Source organism: Falco biarmicus, chromosome 8 (assembly GCF_023638135.1).
Source record: "Falco biarmicus isolate bFalBia1 chromosome 8, bFalBia1.pri, whole genome shotgun sequence".
Taxonomy (NCBI): Eukaryota; Metazoa; Chordata; class Aves; order Falconiformes; family Falconidae; genus Falco; species Falco biarmicus.
In genome coordinates, this window is record NC_079295.1 from 27,961,566 (window position 1) to 27,985,901 (window position 24,336).

Below are 24,336 nucleotides of genomic sequence, written 5' to 3' on the forward strand. Positions count from 1 at the left end.
GAGAAATGAAGGAACTGCTTGATGACGTAGGGACAAAGCCAGAGATCCTGGACTAGGTGTCACTTTGCATTCTACAAGGCTAGAACTAGTTTTAAAAATTGCATTGCACATTACAGAAGCAACGAACTATTAGAAAGAACCTGTGCAGTCTTCCCTTTCTATAGCACAATCCTCCCCTACTTTACAATCTGTGTCTAACCCACTTTGTTTCACTAGTCTTCTCTGTCCTTTACTTAATTTTGTCACTACTGAAATGAAAACCCTTCTCAGCAACTCCTGTCATCCAGCATAACCTTACTTATCACTCTAGCAGAAATGATGACTTTGGTTATGCCTCAGGACAAGGATAGGATACTTTGCTTCATTCTCAACTCTGCTGACTTTCTGGCTGACCTTGAACAAGTTGCTTGATTGTTTTGGACAGCCAATATGCCTGTCTGTAAAAAGGAGAAACTGATACTTACCTAACACCAGTGATTTTAGAACTTCTACTTGAACCACAATTCTTGTATATTGATGTGGTTTGATGAAAGGTGCAAAGAACAACGAAAGTTCTCTTTCAGAGTACTTTTTCTTTAAAAGGTGTTTTGCAATCAATGGCAATGCCTTGAAATCTTTTCCCTCCTGCATTAATTTTACTGATTCGAAATGCTTTGGGATTGGAGGAAGGAGGAGAACATAAATGCTGCTGCTGCATTTAACTATCTAGGACCAAATCTATACCTGTCATTAATCAGTGCAGTACAGCAGAAACTAATGAATCCGTACCCATTTATACCAGCCAAGGATCTGACGTTTAGAATCTGTTAGTGGTAATGCACTGATTAACAGTATTTTTAAACTTTAAAACGTGCAACTACTATTTGAGAAAAATTAATAAAATACAAGATTAATTTAAAACACCCACTTCTACATTTATATAGAAGCCTCTCACATATTGCAAAGCTGGATGAGACAACAGCCTCTCCAAAGCCAACCTAAGAAGGAAAAAGTAAAATGCTTTCTATTTTGCTGAATGTTTTAAACTACACAGAGCTTAGCATAAGTGAAACGAATGCTGAATATTAAAATCTGTATTAAGATATCATGCTTATATTTATGCTGCCTTAATCCCATTAGACCTTAAAAATTAAGTAGAGATTAATCTGGCCAATATGATGAGATAAGACACAAATTAGTTTTAGAAAACAAAAATTATGGTCAGGAGACCTTCTAGCCAACTTTTTCAAAACACTTTGGTGCAAATTATCTAGATCTGATCATTTTAATAACTTGAACGTTATCTGCTGTTTAACATTGTCCTTAGTCATTGCTGCAGAGTGATGTACTTTATCACATGATTTAATTACAACACTCAGCTTTTCCCCAAACGCAGAACAAAAACATACAGTTAACACTTCTGATGTAGTAACGACAATACTACTATTCTCATTCATTACTACAGCCATAACATCTTTTTTTTTTTTGCAATTATATAAAAAAATATATTATTCATCCTTCTTTGCATAGCTGAGTGTGTACCCTTTTGCCTCTCTTACAGGTTGCGGGGGGGGGGGGGTGTGTTTCAATCATTTTAATGCCCTACACCAATTTCTATCTCAATTATTTTTACAGCTGCTTTCATCACCCCTCTAAAGGAAATCAGTTTTTAAACAAAATAGCTTTCCTTCTTGCTTGTCAAATCGATTGCCTTTAGTAATGGGTCACCATTTTTTGTTTAAGATCTCTCCTTAGCTTGCTTGAACCCAAGGTTGTGTCATCACGCTCCCCCCTTTTTTTTTATCTAAATACCCATATGAATGTATGTATGTACACACACAGAGAAGCTGGAGCACAGAGCAAGGACAACAGAATTTTATCAGGATGAAGTCACAGTTGTGCCAAGGCAAGATTGGCACACACAGCAATGAATGAAATGAAAAGGAAAGTATTTCCCAGTCTGGTACAGAAATGTGGTCATTATTCCAGAGCAGTAATGTGAAAAGTCCTGTGTTGTGTCTTTCCAAAGATAACATGCCGAGGAGGCTGTAGCCAACCCAAGGTAAAGCATGTATGACAGCTCTGCTACACAAGGCCTCAGAAAGGCTCAAAGACAGTGTTCCTAGCACTGAAAGGAGTGAGCTAAAAAGGACAACAGGGAGAGAGGAGGAGATAACTGAGAACTCTCCAACATCCCAGGAGACTCACTAGTTATATTACAGGCATTCAATAAACTAAGGTCTAAGAAGCAGATTTTATTTGAGCAGATTGATTTGGCTGGGGTGACAGTACCAATACAGTAGCAATTAACCATTTATTCTTCATATTTTCACCACAAATAAAGTAAATAGTGTAAGTAATAAAAAAAACCGCTAAACAATTATCTTAAAAACTGTTCTGACAACAGATGCTCCAGGAAGAGTCCCTAACAGTTTGATTTTTCAGTACATCCACATTTATTGCACAGCACATAATAATGAAGCTGCTTTTCTTTTTATTCGGTATTCAAAAATGAAAGCTACAGAACAACCTAAATAGAGCACGCTGAGAAGGAAGACTCGTCTTTACAGCTAATTTAAAGCTCTGCAGCATTTATTCTAAACTAAATTAGACCCTCTGTTACGTGTATTTGAACTACTTTGTAACCACCAGTAGGACTAACTGTTTGACCAGGAGACAGTAGGTGATGCAACAGGTTGCTCAGAGAGGATGTGCAGTCTCCATGCCTGGATGCTTTCAAGACCAGACTGGCTGAAGTCCCAAGTTATCTGTTTAGATCTCACAGATGACCCTGCTCTGAGCAGCAGGCTCAGAAAGAAACCTCCTGAGGTCCCTTCCAACCTGACAGATTCTGTGACAACAAATACAGCCATGAGGAAGCTACAGACGGGTTCCTGGTGTGTCTTGCCCCCTAACAGTAGGACCAGCACTATTCACAAAATACCCCAGATATACTGTGGTACCACAATATTCCCTACCCTTCAGTATTTTTTCAGTGTGTAACTCACTGATCTTATGTTCAAAAGATGCTGAGCCTGCTCCATCCAGCAAAACCAATTTGAAATGTAAAAGTTTTAAAAAAAACCCATAATACATCTCCAACTTACTTGTCTTTGAAGATGTCCTGAGCAGTCTTCTCTTCTTTTTTCTTGACAACTTCCTTTAGGGGGAAAAGTGCTCTTACTTTTTCAAGAGGAGCTTGACACCTTTCTTTTACCACACAGGGCATCTCCAGCATCTCTAAAAGGCGCTGTTCAATTGGCGGCAATGGCTCATTGGGGTGAAAAGCCTTATGCTGCAAACACTGCAAGAAACAATTTGAGCAAAGCAAAACTTCTAGTTTATGTGCTTTTAATATAATGCCCGTATGCCTGACTTCATACAGTACATGTAAAATATCTTCTGTATTAAAGAAACTACCTTCATATTCCTCACAAATATTCCAGCTCACAAGTGGATTGAAAGATACAATCAGCTAAGGATATCAGTAATTATATTAAACAATAATATATTTATATATATGTGTATATAAAAATATATTAAAGAATATATATTAAACAAGAATAGTAATACAAATGAGTGTTCCTACACTCACTGGAATGAGTTCTGTGAACATTATTCAGAAAATCCAGGGAATGAAAGTCATCTGCATTTATTCTGCTTTTTAACTTCACTTTACCTTTACAATGCAGTTCTATAATAAGTCATACGGGAGAGATTTCTTTACATTCCAAAATTAGGCAACAAGATATATACCCCAACCAGATATTCCAGTTATTGTCAGTTTATTGTCCCTCAAAGAAAATATTTCTTTTTGGTCAATAAAACTCAGTACGCACACAAGAGAAAATTTTACCAGTTTAAGAGCAAATGGAAAGAAGTCAAATGTGCACAGGTAAGGCACAGAATATACGTATGTTTGCAACTCAGCTTTGAAAAGAGCGAGGCAATGAAGGGACCTGACAGATGTACATCAAAGTTGGAACAGATGGTAGGAGCTACAGAGGAGAAGGCTTTTCACCAAAGTGTAAAGACAGTGCACACAGCCAGGGAGTCAAGCAGAGGGACAGAGATGAGGTTAATGAGGCAGGCTATGGAAATTCCATCGAGAATTTTAAAAACAAACTTAATTAAACATTTAAAAACAACTTAAATGTTGAAAGGTATGGGATAGCAGTAGAGATGTATGTGTATGTGCATAGAGATACACAGATACCAGTGCATGCATACACATACATAAAAACATGTGATGTACATGGGAGAATAATTTTTCCAAGCCCATTGTACTGGGTGAATCAGACACAAGTGTGAAGGTAACTACTCAGTAAACTAGGAATACAGCAGAGATTTGCTCCCCTGTTGGCTGGCAGACATGACATTAATTTAAAAAACAAAACCAAAGCAAACAAAACCCTCTATTCATGCCGAAAAGCTGCCAATAAAGAAAATCCAGACCATATGCTACACATCAATACTGATGTGCTTTCATGCTGCCATTAAGACTCCAATCCATATTAGAGCACACTTTCAAAAGGAGGCAGTCATAGAAGACTACTGATTTGGAAACACTCGTAATGATTTAAGGCATAATTATTTTGAAAGAGAGTAAAAATGTTGCTGGAAGCTGCAGTAATGGCCCTTGTGATACAAAAAACCCAATATTAAAACAACATTAGGGAATTGAATTAAACTCACAAAGCAAAAAAACTAAATCCCCTGTTGTGAATGTGTTTTTCAGGCTTTTGCATCTGAAATCTCTATGTGTGCAGTTGCAAGAGCTGAGCAGACTGAGTAGACACAGCCTCCACTTGTTCCTGGTTTTTTTAGAGTAGATGACTACCTCTGAAACCTGAGATGGCAGGGACCATCAAAACTCAGGTGCTAAATGTAGACAAATTGAACAGGTTTAACCTGGAGTTTCTAATCCTAAACAATCCCTTTTAACTTTGATTCCGCTTCCTTCTGTGTCTAGCAAGAACCACTCCTACCTTCACTGGCTAGAAGGCAACTCACACGGCCACTGGCTTCCAGACTCACCGTTCTATTCATGCATGTTGTCAGCAACATACTAGCTCCTCCTTGCTCTTCCTAATTTCTTTACACTTCCAGACTCAAGATGTAGCCAGCTTTCAGGAACAGGGGGCATACTAAGATACTGGTCAATGGATGTAATGAAGTGGAATTTTCACAGGATTCATTCCATAATAAGCAATGGCATAAATGCATGAATAGACAGGAATTTACTGCAAGAAATCATCCTGCCCTGTTCCCTTCTGCACAGCATCTAGGAACACAATTTTTTAAGAACATATTTCAGCAAATTTGTAAACTTACAGGAACCTGATAGTGTTTAAAGCCTTAGAATATGGGTGACAGATTCAGCTATCTAAAAAATAAGCATCTATACCAGTCACCTACTCACTCTACACAACCACAAGTATCAGGTACTTATGATCTCTGAAGATCATAAAAAGAAGGATCAGTTACTTACCTAAGGTTCTTCTTTCATGGATTACACAATAGCCTTGGACAACTCAGCTTACACTAGTTAGCTAGCTTTTGGGTGGTTAAACCTGTGCGAACTGAACCCCAACACAAGCATCTTAGAGTTCAGTTTACATCTAGTTTGTGATGATCTCAAAATGACCTTCCAACAGATCCACTATATTCAACCAAAGATAAGATTACTTGATGCTGAAAGCCCTTACAGACTTCCGTGAGTGATCTCCTGTCCTCTTGCTGCTCTGCTTTTTGAAATAGAACCATACAGTCCAACCACTTATAAATGCGCTCAGACCTCTAAGGTTGCTCACAGGTGGTCTAACAAGAGCCATTATGGCATGTTTAGATGCAGACTCTGCAGGTGGATCCCACAAACTATGCAATGCTGCCTGCCACCACTCCCACAAACCTTCCCCTCAGGTCTGTCTCAGGACTGAACAGTCATTGTTGAGCAATTTGTCTATCTGGCCATCAAACAAAATGCACTGCATTCCCCAAACATCTTATGTGCTTTAAATCCCTGTATTTAAGAAGAGTAAGTTAAACGATGACATTGGAAGTTTGCCACCACAAAAGCTATAGAAATTCACTTCGGCTTTTCTGGATGCAAGGAATAAAAGTTGAAACTCTGGATAACCAACATTCCTCATCTTCCACTTCAGCAAGCATTAGTAACTCCTTTCCACCCACTCTGTCATTTCCTGATGCCTACCACTACTTCCAGAGATACAATTTCGCTTGATGTTTCTGTTTAAATTCTGGCTCTTGTCACTTACCATTACAAATATCTTCATGAGGCAACAGAGCAAGGAAATTAGGGAGGAAATCATCCTTTCTTTAGAGTTATTTTTCCAAACTGTTTATAGGTCCTGTTCAGCCCAATCAATTTACTGGCTACATTCAAAAGATTATGTGTTATTTTTCTTTGTAGTTTTTAAGGAACCAGTAGTGCCACTTGGTCTAAGATCAAAATATTAAGAACCCCGAACATGTTTGCAGCAAAGGAGAAAACCATCTTTCTGCAACTTGCACAGTTTAACAGCAGTTTTGTAACCAAGACAAAAAAATGGGGCTGTGCATGGCCAAAAGAAAGCACTAAAAGGACTGGTAATCCAGGGCTTTATAAACAGCAAGCACTGTCGACAGGAACTGCATACTACCCAGTACATTGAAATAGTTAATAAATACTTTTTCCACCAGTAGCATTCACCCTTACAATATCCTATTATCCACTAAGAAAAATGGCAAGTTAAGCAGTTACTCTTTTCTAGCAGCACTTGACTCAACTGCTGGGACACCACCATCATACTGTTTCAGAAGACAAATGGCACACCTAAAGAAACATGTTTCATTATAAGCGATATCCACTGAATCAAAAGGATGTAATATTGCATCCAGCAAGATAGCAGAAGAAATTCTATCCCGTTTCATTTACAAGATAAACCGTATGTGTTTTGTAATACCCAAGTTTTAGAATCCTTCAAGTACAAGTCATGCAGAGGTCAAGCTGTTTTAAACTCTTGCCCAGCGATAACCTTCTATTTACTAAATCTTGCATTCAGTTACACCCCGTCTTGTCAATATGACTGTCAGAATTTGAAGGGAACACCGAGTTCTTCAAAGTGTCAGTCAGAGTAGGAATCGAAGACAGTGGGCTTACACGTGTTTCTGAAACATATATATGACCTCCAGATCCTTTGGTTCTTTTGACAATACTGAGGCAGCATGGGGTTTGGAAGCTAGGGTATGTTTTCTTAATTTAAAAAAGCATTTCTTCCTACATGTAAACTGAAAAAAATTCATTTGGAATTGCTGAGATACAATGAACATGGTTACTGTAATACCATTTTTGGTCATTTTTCAGAGTGAGGTCACGCACTCAATATTATCCCAATGGTTCTCTATACAACACAATTCTGCAGCTGCATAAATTGCAACGTCATTTTCCTTATTTTTGAATTTGCTGTGTCATTTTTTTGAACACTTGAATTCCAATGTGTAATTAAGTCTCTCATCCTCACAGTTGCAGTGAAAATCTTCATGACATGAATGTAAATCACTTCATACAATAACTGCAAGAAGTGTGAACTGTTCCGCTTGCCCAAAAAATGCATCAGCTCAGGCACCCAAATGGAGTATTTTAAATGTCAGAAATGGTAATCATTTACTACTAATCAAGTTCACCTCTAACTGATCTGTTTTGGAACCACTGCTAGATGCAACAATGCACAGAAAAGTGACTCTGCCCAGGATTTGATGGGACACAGAATGAGAAGCTAAACAGATCCCTGATCTTCAGTCAATTTCTCTCTTTGCCCAGAAGCTGAAGAACAAGTCTATGTCCACACCACGATCACTGCAATACAGTGTTGAGATACCCAAGCAAGTTTTAACTTGTCTAGTCTAGGTGCCTGTGAATATCACTGACGCTTTTGCAGACACCTCAGCACAGGTATGATTTCCATTGCTTCTTGGAGACTGGAAATTTTAAGAATAAAACCTATGTTAAGGACAACATAGAAATCACTGGCTACTCCATATTTAAATGCAAAAGAATTTATATTCTCATCTTCACAATGCAGATCTTTCCAGTGTGAATCAAAGACAGAAAGGTGAAGTCTTAACAAAAGAAGTTTTTAAAAAATGCCATATAGTTCATCTCACCTGATACAACCTCTGAAAATGAGGGTTTGGGATTTTGCTGGGCTTAAAGAGGTCCTCAAAAGTTTCTCCATCATCATCTTCATAAACCAAATTCATAGAATCAATCAAAGAGTCAACAGCAGATAACTGATCCGCTAAAGCAGTAACGACATACAAAGAAAAACTAAATACACTTGCAGATGGATGCATTTCTTGCAACAATTCATAAATGAAGACTCACTTTGCAATGCAAGATTCTGACCAAGTCATTACATGCCACAGAATGCACTGCAGATACAGACATGCCAATAAAGAATATGGATAACGAACACAATAATAAATGCCCTGCTTTATTTAAGGACTACAATGTAAAGTCATAAAGCCTTCTTTTTTTCCCCCCCTAGACCTCAATTATTGCTGTATTTGTGCTTCTATTTTTCTTCTTTTTCAAGATGTATTTATTTGCAACAGAAGGCTTATAGGCCACTTAGAAAATAAGAACAACAGTTGGTTTGAAAAACTGGCATAATATAAATTTCAAAAGTTATGATCGCAAATTAACACAGTTCACAATAGTCAACTATTGCTTTTGTGAGACAAGTTTTAGATTTGTTCTCAAACCACTGGTTACAGGCAAGGAAACAGAAACTGTTTCAGAAACAGCCCATCAATGGTTTATAAACCCTGAAATGCAGATGCCCAGTCAACGGATCTCATAACAAGTTCAAGAAGTGGAAGTGGATTTTAAACTACATCCATTTACGCTCACTGCTGTGCAAAATTCTCAGAACAGCAAGTCAGGCTTTGTATGGCTCCATGTTCTGTGGCTCTCCAAAGACACCCTCCGTCTGAGTCTGGACACCACTAAGTGCATGCTTTAAAAAACAACACACCACAGAAAACACAGGTTTTGCATTTGTACATTCTATTAACAGGCTATTCTGCAACCGGCTACAGGACCAGCTTTGTACAAACAGAACTGATGCTTCTCTTCTAATTCTAGCTAGCTAATCACATATTGTAGTTCCCACAAGGCTTGGCCATTTAGTCTCACAAATGAGTTCAAAGGTCAAAGGATACAGAGAACTAATCTCAGATCTCTTCACAGAGACTCTGAGAGACCAACAATCCCATAACCAGAGCACAAGTCATTTAACAGGACAGTTTAAACGACTGCCTGCAAACCTCAAGTCTGCTCAGCCTGCAACTAGGCTGGCAAAGTTTTGATACAGGCTTTACACTTCAAGATGACATCAACATAATGTATTCCCAAAAGGCTGGGGTTTATTTCCTAAGCCAAAATGACAAAGCTACATCTTCTTTGGAAATCCAAATCTTCTAATTCTTTTAGAGTATCTTAAAGGAAGACAAGTAGGTTACTTTGTCCGTTTGCCCAGCAAAGAACTATCTTACCTGTAGGAATGCATTTTTTATTGTTTTTCAAGGATGAAAATATGTACTGTCTTAAGTCTTCCATGTAGGGTAACTGCACATAGATTAGACACTGAGCAAGACAAAAGAAGAAACAAACAACTGAGCCTAAAGAAAAAAGCTAAAGCATCCCACAGTCTGTCAGGGCAGCACAAACATAAGAAAAATCTAAAGATCTAATACCGAAGTACTTAAAATAAAACATTCACAGAGCAACACAGTTTTAAGCAAAATGAAATAAAATATAATTTTTATAAAACAGAGATAGCCACACTCCTCATCTTTTCTGCTGGTAGAATGAAGACCTCCCAGGTCATCTGACCCCTTTTTCTTGTACGAAGTTTCAACCAGTCAAGCTTTAAATAATCCATATATTGGTGCTTTGCGAGGTTTTGTCACAGCTTACTGTGTTTCAAAGTCAAAAACTGGTTTTGTTTTTTTAACATTCTCAGCCTAATTTTTTCTTTATTCAAATACCTCCTCCAGTTCATACCAACCTAAAGAATTCCTTTCCATGCTTTATATTTATACCCTTCAAAAGTCTGAAGACTGTTACGTCCGCCCCCACCTTCGTCATTGCTTAGCCATCTATACATATTTAGCTCTTTCAATAATCTCTCATAAGTAAGATCAGTGGAAACATATGCTGCAAAAATTCTGACATGCCGTGTTTCTTCTGGGTGTCTCAGAATTTTTTACATGATTATTTCAAACATGATTCTGCTGCGCACAGAACTTTTTCTTGTTTTTGTTTTCCTTAGAAACAGACTTGATTTTTTTCTCCTGTTCTTTAAAATAACCTTTTCAAGTAAATAAACATACTACTGTCTTCCTAACCCTCCATATGAATTTAAAATAACAGCTTTAAACACTCTGAGCTCCTCCCCTCAGTTCCAGTTGACTTGGAAACCCAATGACAACAGCATAGTTGGACATGCTTTAAATGCCATGCAACTATCAAATTCAAATTTTGCACTACCAAGCAACCTGGAGATAAACCCACATTTTAAGAAAATGAAAGAATGCATCCTTGCATTGTATGCAGACAGGTAGGTAATAACAGCAAGAAAGCAGTGGTAACTTATTACATAACTATGTGATTACATTGTTTCTAGATACCAAAAAAAAAAAAAAAAATTTCCAGGATAGCAAAATGAAATTATAATTATGTTATTGAAATAAAAATGAGCATTACTTAAATCTGTAATATAGAGGATATTAACAAAAACATATGGCATTATTTTTCCACGTATTTTTTCCAGGGAATTTTCTTAAAATTATTTATTACCTCCTTGTCCTAAGAGTTGGTACTATTACCTAAAATCACTCTGAAAGGTCACCCTGGTTTCTTCTGGTATTACGCAACACTTCAAATTCATACGGTTCAAATATGATCACATATTAATTGATATTTGTAAAGCATCAATACAGATGCTCTCTGCAGAAAGGTAAGAGTGAAAAATTACCTCGTATGCATCCTTAATATATGGAAAAGCTACTCCAATTTGTGGGTTGCTTCTTCTATCATAAGCATAACGCACTATAGCTACCACTTTCAATTCATTCAATGCATGAACAAGGGCAGAAAAAGCAACTGCTGCATTCTGGAAAACAAAAACCCAAAGTCGACAGTCATGCAAGTTCTCATTAGCCTGCTGAAATAACATCTTTCACAGTGAACTCAATAGCATTGATTTAGTCAAGACTAGTTCCCATTTCAGCTGTAACTTTAACACAAGCATTTTTCATGTTCAAAAAATGAAGAAGAAAGATCAAATTTTATCACGATAGTGGATATATTCAAAGCTAAGCAGACTTTAGATCCAGCACATTCCACCTTTTCCACTAGGTGTGAAGAGCTCTCAGAAGTATTACGAGAGAGAAAGGGAGGAAAGTCAGCCCCTTAAAGGAACACATCAGACAGAGCACCACAGTGCGGGTTTTACCTGTAGCATTTAAAATCATTTCGATGTCTGTTCTGAATAACACAGTGACAGAGCACACCATCGCTCTGCACGAGAATCATAGAATCATTTAGCTTGGAAAAGACCTTTGAGATCATCAAGTCTGAACATTAACCCAGAATGGCCAAGTCCATCACTAAACCATGCCCCTATGTACCACCGCATCTACACGTTTTCTAAACGCCTCCAGGGATGGTGATTCTGCCACCTCCCTGGGCAGCCTGTTCCAGTGCTTAACCACCCTTTCAGTGAAGAAATTTGTCCTAATATTCAATCTAAGCCTCCCCTGGCGTAAATTGAGGCCGTTCCCTCTTGTTATCTGGGAGAAGAGACCAACCCTCACCCTGCCTACAACCTCCTTTCAGGTAGTTGTGGAAAGCACCAAGATCCTCCCCGAGTCTCCTCTTTTCTCCAGGCTAAACAACCCCAAACAGACTTAAGTACCAATTCCAGGTTCCCTACGCCCTTGTACAAACATAATGTTTACCAGTTTCTCATTATTCATGAGATATGGTATTCATTTGGGGTCTAATCCAACTTCTTTTCATCCTAATGGGCAATGGAACAGGACTTCTGTAAGCTGCATTAAAAATACTTGTTTTGTTAACATGGAAAGACAGGACAATCTCAAGTACTGCTACTATTTTCTGTTCCACAGCAAAACACCTTCAGCATTAACTTCAGTTCACCTTACCTCATCATCTTTTGCTGCAAAGACCTTCAGAACCTGGTTGCCCATGTAGTAATGCCTCTGGATCTACAGATTCAAATGGTCAAGAGTTAGCCCAATCTAAAGAAAATGTCGTTGATGCAATCAGACCAATTAAATTCTGACACAACTGAACACATTACTCAAGTGAGAAGCCATAAAATGTAATTACTGTGCAGAGAAGTTAAAGCCCTTTATACGTTTCATATCTCCATTTATCACTGAATATGGATATTCACTCATATTCAGCAGGGTACTCTCATACCTTCCTGTTGATGGGCAGGAATGAAAGACTATGGTACTTTCAGCTGTTACCAATTTGAAGAATACTGCAGTAATTCAAAAGTCAGTATGGAAAACCACAGGAGTTAATAAAAGACCCAAAACTGACACCACATAATTTTCCTAGCAAAAATATGTCAAAAGGGAGCTGAAAAAAGTCACTTCCTTAATTAATAAAGCTACTTCAACAACAGCCTGGAGTATATACAGCTCTGCTAGAAAAGAAGCACTTCTGTTAGCAGAGTTTATGCTGTTCATGAACATGGCTGACCCCTTAAAAAAACTAGTTTCATCAAGGGGCACTGCTAGAATAGCTGGAGCTACAGAGGCTGTGTGAGACACACCCAGAGAAGCAGTGCAATAGTGGAAAACCCGTCACAAAGACTGCACACTACCACGGACACTGGTTAAAATGACCTTTCTTTGTTAAAGAAAAATCTCTTCAAATTACACTATCTGCAAACTCACCTGGAGTTTCGTTATTTAGCAAATCACCATAATGCTGTTGAAGTCAGTGACAACTTGCACCTGAGCAGATCTGTTTAATGTAGTACAGTACAATTCTTCAACTCAGATTATTCTACCTGCAATTATTCTTTGGTGTTCTGTCTTTTAAAAGCTCAGGAAATTTTACGTTCAGTACAGTGTAAATAACTAGACGTATCACTATACCTTCTTTTGTTTGCAGAAAAAAAAAGAAAGGTCCCTTCATAATATTTTTAAGTATTATTTCTTGATTTATATGGCATTGCTTATAAATTAAAAATCAAAGTTTAAGCGGTCTCTGATCTTCTTTCCTGAGGGATGTGAATAACTCAGAAAAATAATATAAGGTGGTTCTATTCCTTCTTTAATTATGTATTTGGAGCTGTTCCAGTTTCTCTAGTAAATAATAAATTATTTTTTCTCCAAAGTTTTTTAAAGAAATAATTTTATATTAAACATACATTTGAATAGTGTCAGTATTAGGATTCCAAACAACAAAATTCAAAAGAAAAAACATAAGGAAAGCACGGGTCTTGAAAATTTGAGTTGTAGTTGAAAACTTCCCAATATCATTACCTATACAGTATAATTTTAATCCTGCAATCACACTTGAATAATTTTATTCCACTGATGTCTATGCAACTACTATTCGGCATAATCACTCACACTCCTAGTTACAGGACCAGAGCACACTTTAAGATGTAGTTCCTACTCATTATGAAATCCCCAGACAAGGGTATCACATCATAAATATGCCTCAAAGTAGTAACAAATTGGATTTACATTTTTTCAATGCACAAGATAATTATTGATTTTAATAAATTTTATGCAAATTATTCCTACAATTAACTTTATTCCTACAATTAACTTTATTCCTACAATTATTAACTATGTATTATATATCTGACCAATGGTAGGAAAAAAAAAATAACCACGTGAAATAACAGCTCATTTACAGGAGCATGATTCTTCTCATCCATTTCAATAAAATTCAAACTTCAAGTTGAAACAGGAGGCCAGCCTCCAGCATAAGAAAATGATGCATATGGTGAAATAAATCTTACAGAATTAAATGAAGACAGTAAGACTCAGCTGTAGGCTAGTAACACATCAAAAGATGCAAGAAATTGTCTCACTGGAACACTGGATTCAGACATAACATTTCCCTTGTTAGATCCATTTTCTAGTCCAGGATTTAGCAGTCCCTAGCATCTCTGTGCCTTGGTCAATTTAGGGCATATAAGCTCAGGCATGATAAGTTTCCTCAATCACTTCCAGTATACAAGCTCCCATGTTACTTAACAACTTTTAAGTTTTGAATGTCCTCAAGGAGCAACCAAGTTGCGGCTCCCGTTCAGGCTGGCTTCTCACTTCAATAAATCAACCTAACTTCCTGGCTCCTCAGTTAGTAAGATGCTTCGGACCACCACACTGCATAGTCTAAGGCCATATCTAGCAACATGCAGGGGTCTCTGTGCCACCTGTACTGTAAATAAAAATATGTTTAGGTACACTCATTTGGGAGTAAGGTCCCACAGATACTTCCTATTTCATTAGCATCTTTCCTTCCTGGTAAAGTTAATGATTTCTCAGCATTTGTCAAAGATTTTGTTCAAGCAGTGAGATATTTCAGAGAAGAGCAGGAGGGCTGGGACATTTCAGAACAGAAGGTGCAGAGCTGCCCTACAATTTCCTTTCAGTTTTGAGTGGTGAAGGGGACTGGGTGCAGTGAACTCCAAGAAGAGTAAAGTTTCGGTCACCCTGGGCAATATCCTGGAGAAGAAAGAGTGGAAGCAGCTTAACATTTTTAGCAATTACTGGCACGCACATCTCTGTACTTTCTCTTCAAATGCCCTGCTTCAAGAAAGGTTTTGTTAAGCCTTTGCCTAATGGTTTCCTAATGCTTAAGTCCTGAATTTTCTCAGGAAATCACCCTGTGCTGGATAGCATTTATTAAGGTATTCGCTCAAGGTAAGTTTCTTACAATTCCCACGTAAAACAAACGACAAAGTTAATAAAAGTTAATAAAAGTGCACACAAACACCAAGCATCTCATTGAAATATGGAGAGTTTTTAAATGATGTAAGTTCCATGAAATCTTCACTACATTTAGGTTTTGTTACAGCAGAAAAAAATCACAGTTTGCAAACTAATCCTTATGGAAATGAGAATGAATGCAGCTGGTTCTCAGTCTTTCTTTAATGTTTCTGTAATGTTGAGGGAGAAGCTTCTTCGGTTAAAAAGAACACACTGGTGGCTGGACAAAGCCCAAAAAGGCTTCTGCATGACCTGGACAGAAGACAGACCATCTTCTGTTGCACATCTGGCATCACTATTAAGTTTGTGAGGTGAAATGAAATAAGACTACAATACCTGTGTCTCCACTTTGCAGAGATCTGAGTTCAGTGGCTCTGGCTTCACTTGAGGGCCCACTGGCCACAGTTATGAGCTTCTGTCCTTCACAAGACTACATACTGGTTTCATGTACTAGAATCAGCAAATAAGTCACCCCTGTATACCTGACTGCAGATGCCCCATTCCCAATACTGGAACCCAATACAACACCACAACTTTAGTGAACTCAAACTGAAATCAACTGTCTTGAACAACCCAGGAAGCTGAATGGGAAGAAGTTCAGCACTGTACCTGAGAGGATCTGCTGAATCCCAAAACAGAAAAACATTTTGCTTCTGTTTTGTATTTCATTTGCTCTTCATCTTCCTTGGAAAAAGGAACTATATCACTCCCATAGCGAAACCCTGGAGAACAAGAGAAGAGCATCTGCTAAGCATATGGGCCTACAATTCTAACACTGAAATTAGCACTCTGAATGTTTTAACAATGCATGCATGCCCCACAGCTACACTCCATGTACGCTCATCAAATTACTTTCCCTGTTAACAAAAAACACACACACCCATAGACACATTTGGTACTTCACGAACAGCAGTTGCATCCCTTGTACATCATTTTATGTAACTCAGCTACCCTCATAGACAGCTGGAAAGAAAATAAGGGAATGGAACATCTTGCCCAACAAAGTTATGCTCGCAGAATAGATTTAAGCAAATCAGAATATATTTCAGCAAAAAGACTACAACACTCCCTGCAATTGTAATACAAAAAAATTCAAACATAGTCACAAATCACAGACAGGAAATGTCACCAGAAGAGATTCAGAGAACAAAACGTGTTAACAGTGGAAGCAATACATCCTCACATGCAATGGAAAACCAAAACACTCTTTTGAGCAGAACTGGTCTTTCTACATGTTTCTGTGGTTTACTTCCCATGCCCTACATTACAGGGATATCTCCACAAAATAGGAAGCTGTTAGTTTCTCAGAGGTATCACCTGTTCCAGCTGCTTGTTCCCCCACCTCAAGCTCCAACATCCTCCCTACATCATCATCATTTTATTATACTGTCACAGACTAAGGATGATACCCTCAGGTGTGAAGAAAGCAGAAGTAACAGAGCTAAATCCCTGGATGAAAAACCTATATGCAGATATATTTTCCTGGAAACTGAAAAGCAAACACACAGGCAAAATGAAAAAAAAAAATTTCAGTAGGGGTGCTTCAGATGCAAAATATTGTCTAATTATGACATTTCCCAAAAGGTCCACTAAAGTGCACGAGGCATCGGCAGCTCTTTAAGAAAAATCAGACCACCGTTAAGAGAAATTTTTGGTTTCTTTTGTTCACACTGAACTGTTTATCACTTCTTTTTACCAGTATTCCACAATCATTCACCAGCTTAGGCAGTGAGGACATCAGCAGAGAATGGTCTCAAATGCTTCAAAACACATTTGCTACAAAAAGTGGATTTTTTTTTACTAAAAGTTTTGAAGTTATAAAACAGATGACGAGCTTTTAATTATCATTTCTGCTTAAAGAAAAAAAGAAAATCACACTGCTTTTGGGACATAATTTTATCTGCTACAAAACCACCTACAGTTGCTACAACTGAAAAAGGTAAAATAAAAAACCACAGTATTTATCTTAATTTTTTAATTTATTTTATTCATTTGACAGCATATTCTATACTGTTATCTGAAGAGTTCTGCCCTTTCTATATTTAAAACACCTGCCCTACTTGCATGGGACTGAAACAGCAAAGAAAAAAACTAGTAGTAAAATATATCTACATAATCACAAAAACCCCACATTTGCTTAACTACATTTTTTAAAAGTAGACTATTTCATTGTTTCTGAGGCCTTTAGTCTTTCAAGGAATTTAATCCACTCAGACGCTGAAGGTTATGAAAGAAGTATTCTGCAAACCACTGCTTCAGACTGAACCTGCTGTGGAATTTAAACAGAAAGCTAATAGACTCTTGAACACTAAACCTTCCTTTAATGGTTTCATCCTCCCAATTGCAGAATATCTACAGCAGTTGCTTATCTAGAAAAAAACAGAGCGTTATGAAGGTATTCATGTTGTCAGTACAACTGAAGATTTGAAAACAGAATAGAGGTAGCAGCACTACTCACTACAGAACTGAGGTATGGCACTCCACAGAACACAGTTTAGGAAGCTGTAGTGCCTTCCAAGTTCCACCTGGTGGTATTATTATTATACCTATTACCGGCAAAAGCAAAAATGTTTACAATACGTGAAGACCAAGAGTCTCACATAACAGTCTCTGTGTTCCATAGCTTACAGAGCTTACATTCTAAGATCACAGCAAGGCTTCAAGTTATAAAGCTAAAAGGCACTTAGGTGATTGAAAAGTACAAGCTATTATCTTCAGTTTGTCTTCCAGGTGCACATAAAGAAGCCATACCTTGAATAGTATCTTCCTTCTGAACCTCTGTCTCATCATCATCATTCAAGCAGTAAACAGTTTCTTTTTGCACATCATCTTTTCTGAGGGTTTTAGCATCCACAACTGTCCAAATTTTTTTCACCTTCTCTTCTGTGACCTTTATATCAGAATTCAAAGAAAAGGAATGTTTAACATTTCAGTGGGATCCGGAGCGCTTACCAGAACATGCAAAAAATTCTTAGACCAAGTGCTGCATTACTTTGATGATAAGGGACAAATGACAGCCCCAAATATGCATCTCTAACTGCTACTACAGTGCTTTCAGCACAGTTACATCTGTTTGAGACCTAACACCTGACCTATATCATATTAACTACATACTTGTCTTCGTTATGGGCTAAGTCATTTGTGGAAGTCTTTCAGTCACATGATAACACATAACTTCCTTGCTATGTATTTCTCTTCCTCTATCTACATAAAAGCTTTTGACAAAGCATTAATGAAGAGGGTCCTGCGGGAAGCCAGCCAAGTAATGACCATCACACCTATGCGGTTACATGTCACTCTCTCTTTTTTCCCCGAATTGCGTGTCTTTTATGCCACTTAGCTGTTGTTCATGTGGCATCACACTCCATTTGATTGGTTCTGGTGTGGCACCCACACGCTGCTCATCATCGATGAGATGTTTTTTCTCATTGTTCTGTCCAACTCTCTTATCTCTCTGTGAATACAGAGTTTCTTTGTCTCCCTTGGCCTTGCATACGTCCTTCACACCTGCAGCTTGTTACAGCTTCGGCCTGCTCGGCCTGCTATTGCAACAGTTACTTGGTCTGGATTGCTCATAATATGTCCGTTGTCTTCCAGCCACTCCACACATAAAGATATACATTAAAGATACAGGGACACTCAAAGCTCATTCAGTTTGTATGCCCAAGTTTTGCATCAGACTTACTACACTACAGGATAAACATAAGCTCTTTACTGCAGCTTCTCCAAAAGGCAAAAGATCCCAGTTGCAATACAAGACTGGGAGGGGAAAAAATGAACAAACATCTGCAGTGAGTGAATGTTCCCCAACTACAGGGAAAGAAAAATGGTTTATTTTCTCTCTACTTAAGTGAAATTGATGGTATACTTAGTGAGTGAGAATGGGCAGAAAACAGAAAAGACAGAACAGATTATGTCAGAGGATATCACAAGTCTAATCCCTAGCTCTGATCCAACTGCTATATGACCTTGGGCTAGTCACTTGGTTCATGTTGCTTACTCTCCCAAGCTTAACTTATCTTGTGTATAAACACCTTTGGGAGAGGACTCTTACTGCATAATTGTACAGGTCTGGCACAGTATCCTAATTAAAAAAAATTATACGTATAAATAGAAAGCTGGCAGCAGAGACCTGTTTCAAAGCTAGTATGCCTATATCTCAGAAATGAGATATATTTCAACTTCATAATGCATCTTCCTGAAACCTTGCAATATTGGTCAGACTCTTAGTCTTGGGTTCAAATAACAAACCAATTAATCTCCATCTCACCAGATCCATCAGCGCTGCCACACTATATAGTTACCTATTAATTATTCAGTAACTGGCATTTTGCATATTTTCTGTGTTTAAATACACTTACTTCTTCCTAGCACTGTGTGAAGGACCCATATAAACTGTAAAGGAAACAGACTGTGCACAAGCTCTGCCAAACGGTATAAAGCAAACAAGCTGAAAAAGGAGGTGTTTTTTTTCCAAGTCCAAAATAACAATAGATGTGATTTGAAACAATAGCTGGTAAAACATTTACACCCACCATTTTACATACACATGTGCATAACTCCTCTCATGCCTAGGGCTTAAGAAATATATCTAAGTCTCATCGAGCTGCAGACACATCCCTGACATAGAATGGAAAGCTGCACACAATCACAGCATCCTTAATCAGGTTCTTCAACTTCAATACCATTAAGTGTCAAAACGTAAATAGCAATTATTTCTATTTCTGTACACCGTGAATTTTACTTCTGTAACATATGTGTTCAATACGGTGAAGCTAGAGTTGCTGTGGGAACCACAGTTCTAGATGTATGGCTTCGACACACATAAAATCCCTACCATAATTATTTTGGATGTTGTTTTATCTTTTATTTTCTTAGCTTTAAGGAAAAAGCATGCAGCTGCACCTAACTTGCTGCCAAAATCCACTAAAGCATACGATTTTATGAACTTACTGATTTGTAGGCCACAATCCTTATAGACAAATTAGAACCAATAGTGAGCTGGCAAGGCCAAGCCATAGGTCTTCTTTCCATTTTCTTAAACATTGAAAGACGCTCCAGGCTCTCGCTAAATGAAGGAATCAGGAGAACAGAAATGAACTCTGATGAACTGTAATAAAATATTACAGACAATACACTCTCTCTTCAAGGAGATGCAGGACTCCAATTGTTTCAGTTTAGACTGCATAAAGCATTAGAAAATAAACTGTATGAATAATCTTGTCATTAACTATTGTCAGAAAAAGCGAATGAAAAAAAAGAAGTGATACAGTAGATTATTGCCATCTTGAGCCTTTATGATGGTGTGACATTAGGACTTAAAGACGGTATGCCTTGTGATGAAACTACACAATTGCTTATTAAGCATTTTACATTTATCTGTGCTCACCCAATTAGGGCATGTAGTTAGCGGAACAAGCCAAATTAGAAAAGACTATCTAAGTGGTAAAATGTTTTATGTAGTGGAGGTGAAGAAATGAAGAATCCAGTTTCAATTAACAGGATTTTTTGTTTGTGTGGTAATTAATTTTGACACTTTTTTTGAATACAGTACTAATGAACTCATTATTTTCAGGGCATTCTGTTAGAGTGAAACAAGTTATTTTGAGTATTCCTAGCTTAAATAGCATATATACAAGCTCATAAACCAAACCAAACAAAAAAAAAAGTAACTGTAATGATTTTATACTAAAAAGTGTTAATTGCGTACCTTTATATAATGGAGTCCAAAAATAAAAAATTTACAGTAGAAGTAATTTATAATGCATAATTGTGAAATCAAATAGACTTGCACCCCAGAACAGCTTTCAGCTAATACAAACTGCATCAGCTATTTTGTTGTAAAATTCCAATGCAGAGAAAGCACTCAAAATTATTTTTTATTGCATGATAAAGCAAAGATAACACAGTGCTGACCTCGCATTTTTCACATGATGATAAAACCCAAAATCTAACTCTCTTGATTAAAGCACTTGTCTGGCAGATATTAAGATCAACTCCTAAAAACATTAGTACAGAATTCAACTTGGTATTCTATTTCTGAAGTTTCTTAGTATAAGCAGGGGGGTGGTTGGTGGGGGTGGTGGTAGGTGTTAATTCTAACAGAAGCACAATGAAAGGAGAAAAACACTGGGATTTCTATAGTAAGAAAAGCATTGCATTTCCTTTTTAATTTTTTTTTTCCAGAAGGAAGAGAGGAAAAATTATTTTTCTGGGCAACAGAGACACCGATAGAGAATTTTGAAAAAGAACTTGTTATTACAGCATTAATAGTACTGCAACATATACATTTAAGGATGAATGTGAAAGTCAAATACATAAGTGTCAAATGCCCAAAAATGCCATTCAAGCTCAACTTAACTCTACCCATTAATTTCTTATATTTATAGAAGAAAAGCGCTCACTTATCGAAGAAGACTCAGCCAATAAAAACCTACTAAATACACATTTCAACTTGTATTTTAAAAACAAGTCTCTTTGCTTTCCAATCCCTTCCCCCAAAACTCAGAGACTGCAGAAGCACCTCCTGTCCAACAGTCAAAATACCAAACCCTACAAAATATAACAACTTACTTTCCTGGAATGACTTTATTTTCACAAGAGTTCAGATATTTTTACCAGCAGGAATAATGAATAGAGGAAAACAGAGAGTGTATCTGTGTTGGTAAACTATCATCAGATTTGCAAGGCTGACTTCTTAAAGCTTGATAAGCAACTTAATTGCATCTAAAACCTCACATATTCTTAAATAACTTAAAAAAATAAAGCTTTAATCTACTAGCCAAATGCCTATTTATCCAAAGATTTTGGATTTCCCCTGAAAGCATGCCACAACATCTTATACAGTAGCAAGAACATGTGACAAAAAAAAAATATAAAGAAGGGGCCAAGCCCATAGTAGCTTTATGCTTATGGATTATCCTAAAGGTTAAACGGGCACAAAAAGATACTGCTTTTGTGTGCAGTCTTTTGATGCAATGACAAAGCCTGCTTTTCTCCTGAGACTCGGACTGCTCTGTTGACTAGTATGGAACACACACACAGTGATACATGTTTCCTCACTAACCCATTCTAATGCTCAATTAACAGTTTAACTGGACGCTGAGGTGCAAAGCACAGCAGCTGGGTGGAGTGAGGGAAGGAAACCCCACAAATAAAATTATGAATAATAGCATATTTTCAGGTGCCACCCTCAGCTAAAAATTACACTTGATAACCACATTACAACTATGGTCTACTAAGCTTCCTGCAAAACACAGTCTAAAAGATCACACTTCCTAACTGTAGAATACAACTACTACAACAGTAACATTAGACTTCTATACGGCGTATAGATGCATTTTGCTTGTTCTCCAACTGAGACAACACCTATGTGGAAAAGCCTTGGATATCTCATTAGCTACAGTTTTTCAGACACACACATACATTTTCATTCTTCATTTTTCACTTTCACTTTCTTTTTCATTTTCATTTTTCACATCATTTCACATGACGTGAAAAAACATCTTTCATTTCTTCCGTTAGGAATGTTGCTAAAAAGTAAATTGATTGGCATAATGGCACAGTAGTCTGTGATTAAAGAGCAGGATTCAACAAACATTACTGAAACCATCTGAGGGAGTTTGATAAACTAGTAAGCTAAAACAAGTCTGCGATCAAGGAACAGACTACCATTAAACGCAGATGTTCTACCTGCACTATGTCACAAATTCCAACTGTTCGAAAGCATGCTTTTCAAATCTCATTTATAGAAACATTCCCTCCAAAATCCAGTACTAAAGATGGAAAAAAACTGATTTTTTCTTTAAATACAGATATAGAAAATTCATTTTCCACTGAAATCTGTAAGTTTTTTACCTATTCAAAAGCCGCTGAAGAAGCTGTTTGAAAGGGATTGAGTGTACAGTAAGTAGAATTCACTGACTTCAGTGAAACTGGAAACCATGTGACTGATTACTTATTCATTTTATCTTTCAGGAAAGAGATCAAAAAGTAAATTTACAGTATGATAAAGAGGAATAGCCAAGTTTACCTGAAAGTATAAATTTCTTCCAGCCCTCCTTCTTGGTCCAAAGCATGCATAAGTTTCCTCACCACATCAATGCCTTCCTTCTGTTGCTTAGTTAAAGCCTTTCTTGGGAAAGAATTTCTGTGCACATGGGAACGTACATAGGCACTTGTATCTCTACCTCCATCAACATCCGCTGGAAATGGGAGACTAAGAACACAAGCAGAAGCAGTTAGTTTGACTTTCTTCTTAATTAAAATAACCAACCAAGAACAAAACAAAAATTGTATCATAATCATTGTTTTCTATCTAGTTGCAGTCTAGCCACATGGTTTGCAAAACACATGAAGTAGTGTTTCAGTCTACTTAGTATTGGTAATATCTTGACCAGAGTGCTGCACCAGTTCTGAGCATCATACGCAAAGAAAGATGCCCACATAACAAGAAGGCATTGGAACACTGATTAGAAAACAAGATCTGTGAAAAAAGATTGAACAAAATAAAGCCTGTAGAAAAGGGAGTCAGAGGGCAAGACAGTCTTAAATATAAAAGGCTGTTGCAGATAGGAAGGGAACAATCAGTTCTTTATATTCATAGAATCACAAAATCACTTAGGTTGGAAAAGATCTCAAAGATCATCAAGTCCAACCATTAACCCAGGACTGCCAAGTCCATCACTAAACCACACGAGTAAGCTCCACATCTACGTGTTTTCTAAACACCTCCAAGGACTGATTTCACCACCTCCCTGGGCAGCCTGTTCCAATCTTTGACCACCCTTTCAGTGAACAAGTTGTTCCTCACATCCAATTCTAAGCCTCCCCTGGTATAAATTAAGGCCATTTCCTCTTGTCCTATCACTTGTTACTTGGGAGAAGAGACCTACCCTTACTTGGGAGAAGAGACCTACCCCCACCTCACAACCTCCTTTCAGGTAGCTGGGAAGAGCAATAATGTTCCGTCTGAGTCTCCTCCTCTCCACTTGTCATAAGACTTGTGCTCCAGACCCTTCATCAGCTTCATCGCCCTTCTCTGGACACACTCCAGCACCTCAATGTCTTCCTTGTAGTGAGGCACTCAAAACTGAACACAGGATTCAAGGTGCAGCCTCACCAGTGCCAAGTACAGGGGAACCATCACTCCCCTAGTCCTGCTGGCCACACTGTTTCAGATACTAACCAGGATGCTGTTGGCCTTCTTGGGCACCTGGGCACACTGCTGGCTCATGTTCAGCTGGCTGTCAACCAGCACCCCCAGGTCCTTTTCTACCTGGCTGCTTTCTTCCCCAAGCCTGT

General features: G+C 37.7%; 1 protein-coding gene across 1 annotated transcript in view; it reads right to left on the reverse strand.

Moving 5' to 3' along the window:
* XRCC5 (X-ray repair cross complementing 5) overlaps positions 1-24,336 on the reverse strand; it is a 54,386-nt gene that overhangs the window by 19,850 nt on the left and 10,200 nt on the right. The window contains exons 6-14 of the mRNA XM_056348189.1: positions 23,066-23,251; positions 19,987-20,101; positions 17,785-17,923; positions 15,643-15,755; positions 12,214-12,276; positions 11,022-11,159; positions 9,538-9,628; positions 8,146-8,279; positions 3,087-3,283 (exon numbers count right to left, since the gene is read on the reverse strand). Coding sequence (XP_056204164.1) covers positions 3,087-3,283; positions 8,146-8,279; positions 9,538-9,628; positions 11,022-11,159; positions 12,214-12,276; positions 15,643-15,755; positions 17,785-17,923; positions 19,987-20,101; positions 23,066-23,251 — 1,176 coding nt within the window. The remainder of the gene's footprint in view (positions 1-3,086; positions 3,284-8,145; positions 8,280-9,537; positions 9,629-11,021; positions 11,160-12,213; positions 12,277-15,642; positions 15,756-17,784; positions 17,924-19,986; positions 20,102-23,065; positions 23,252-24,336) is intronic.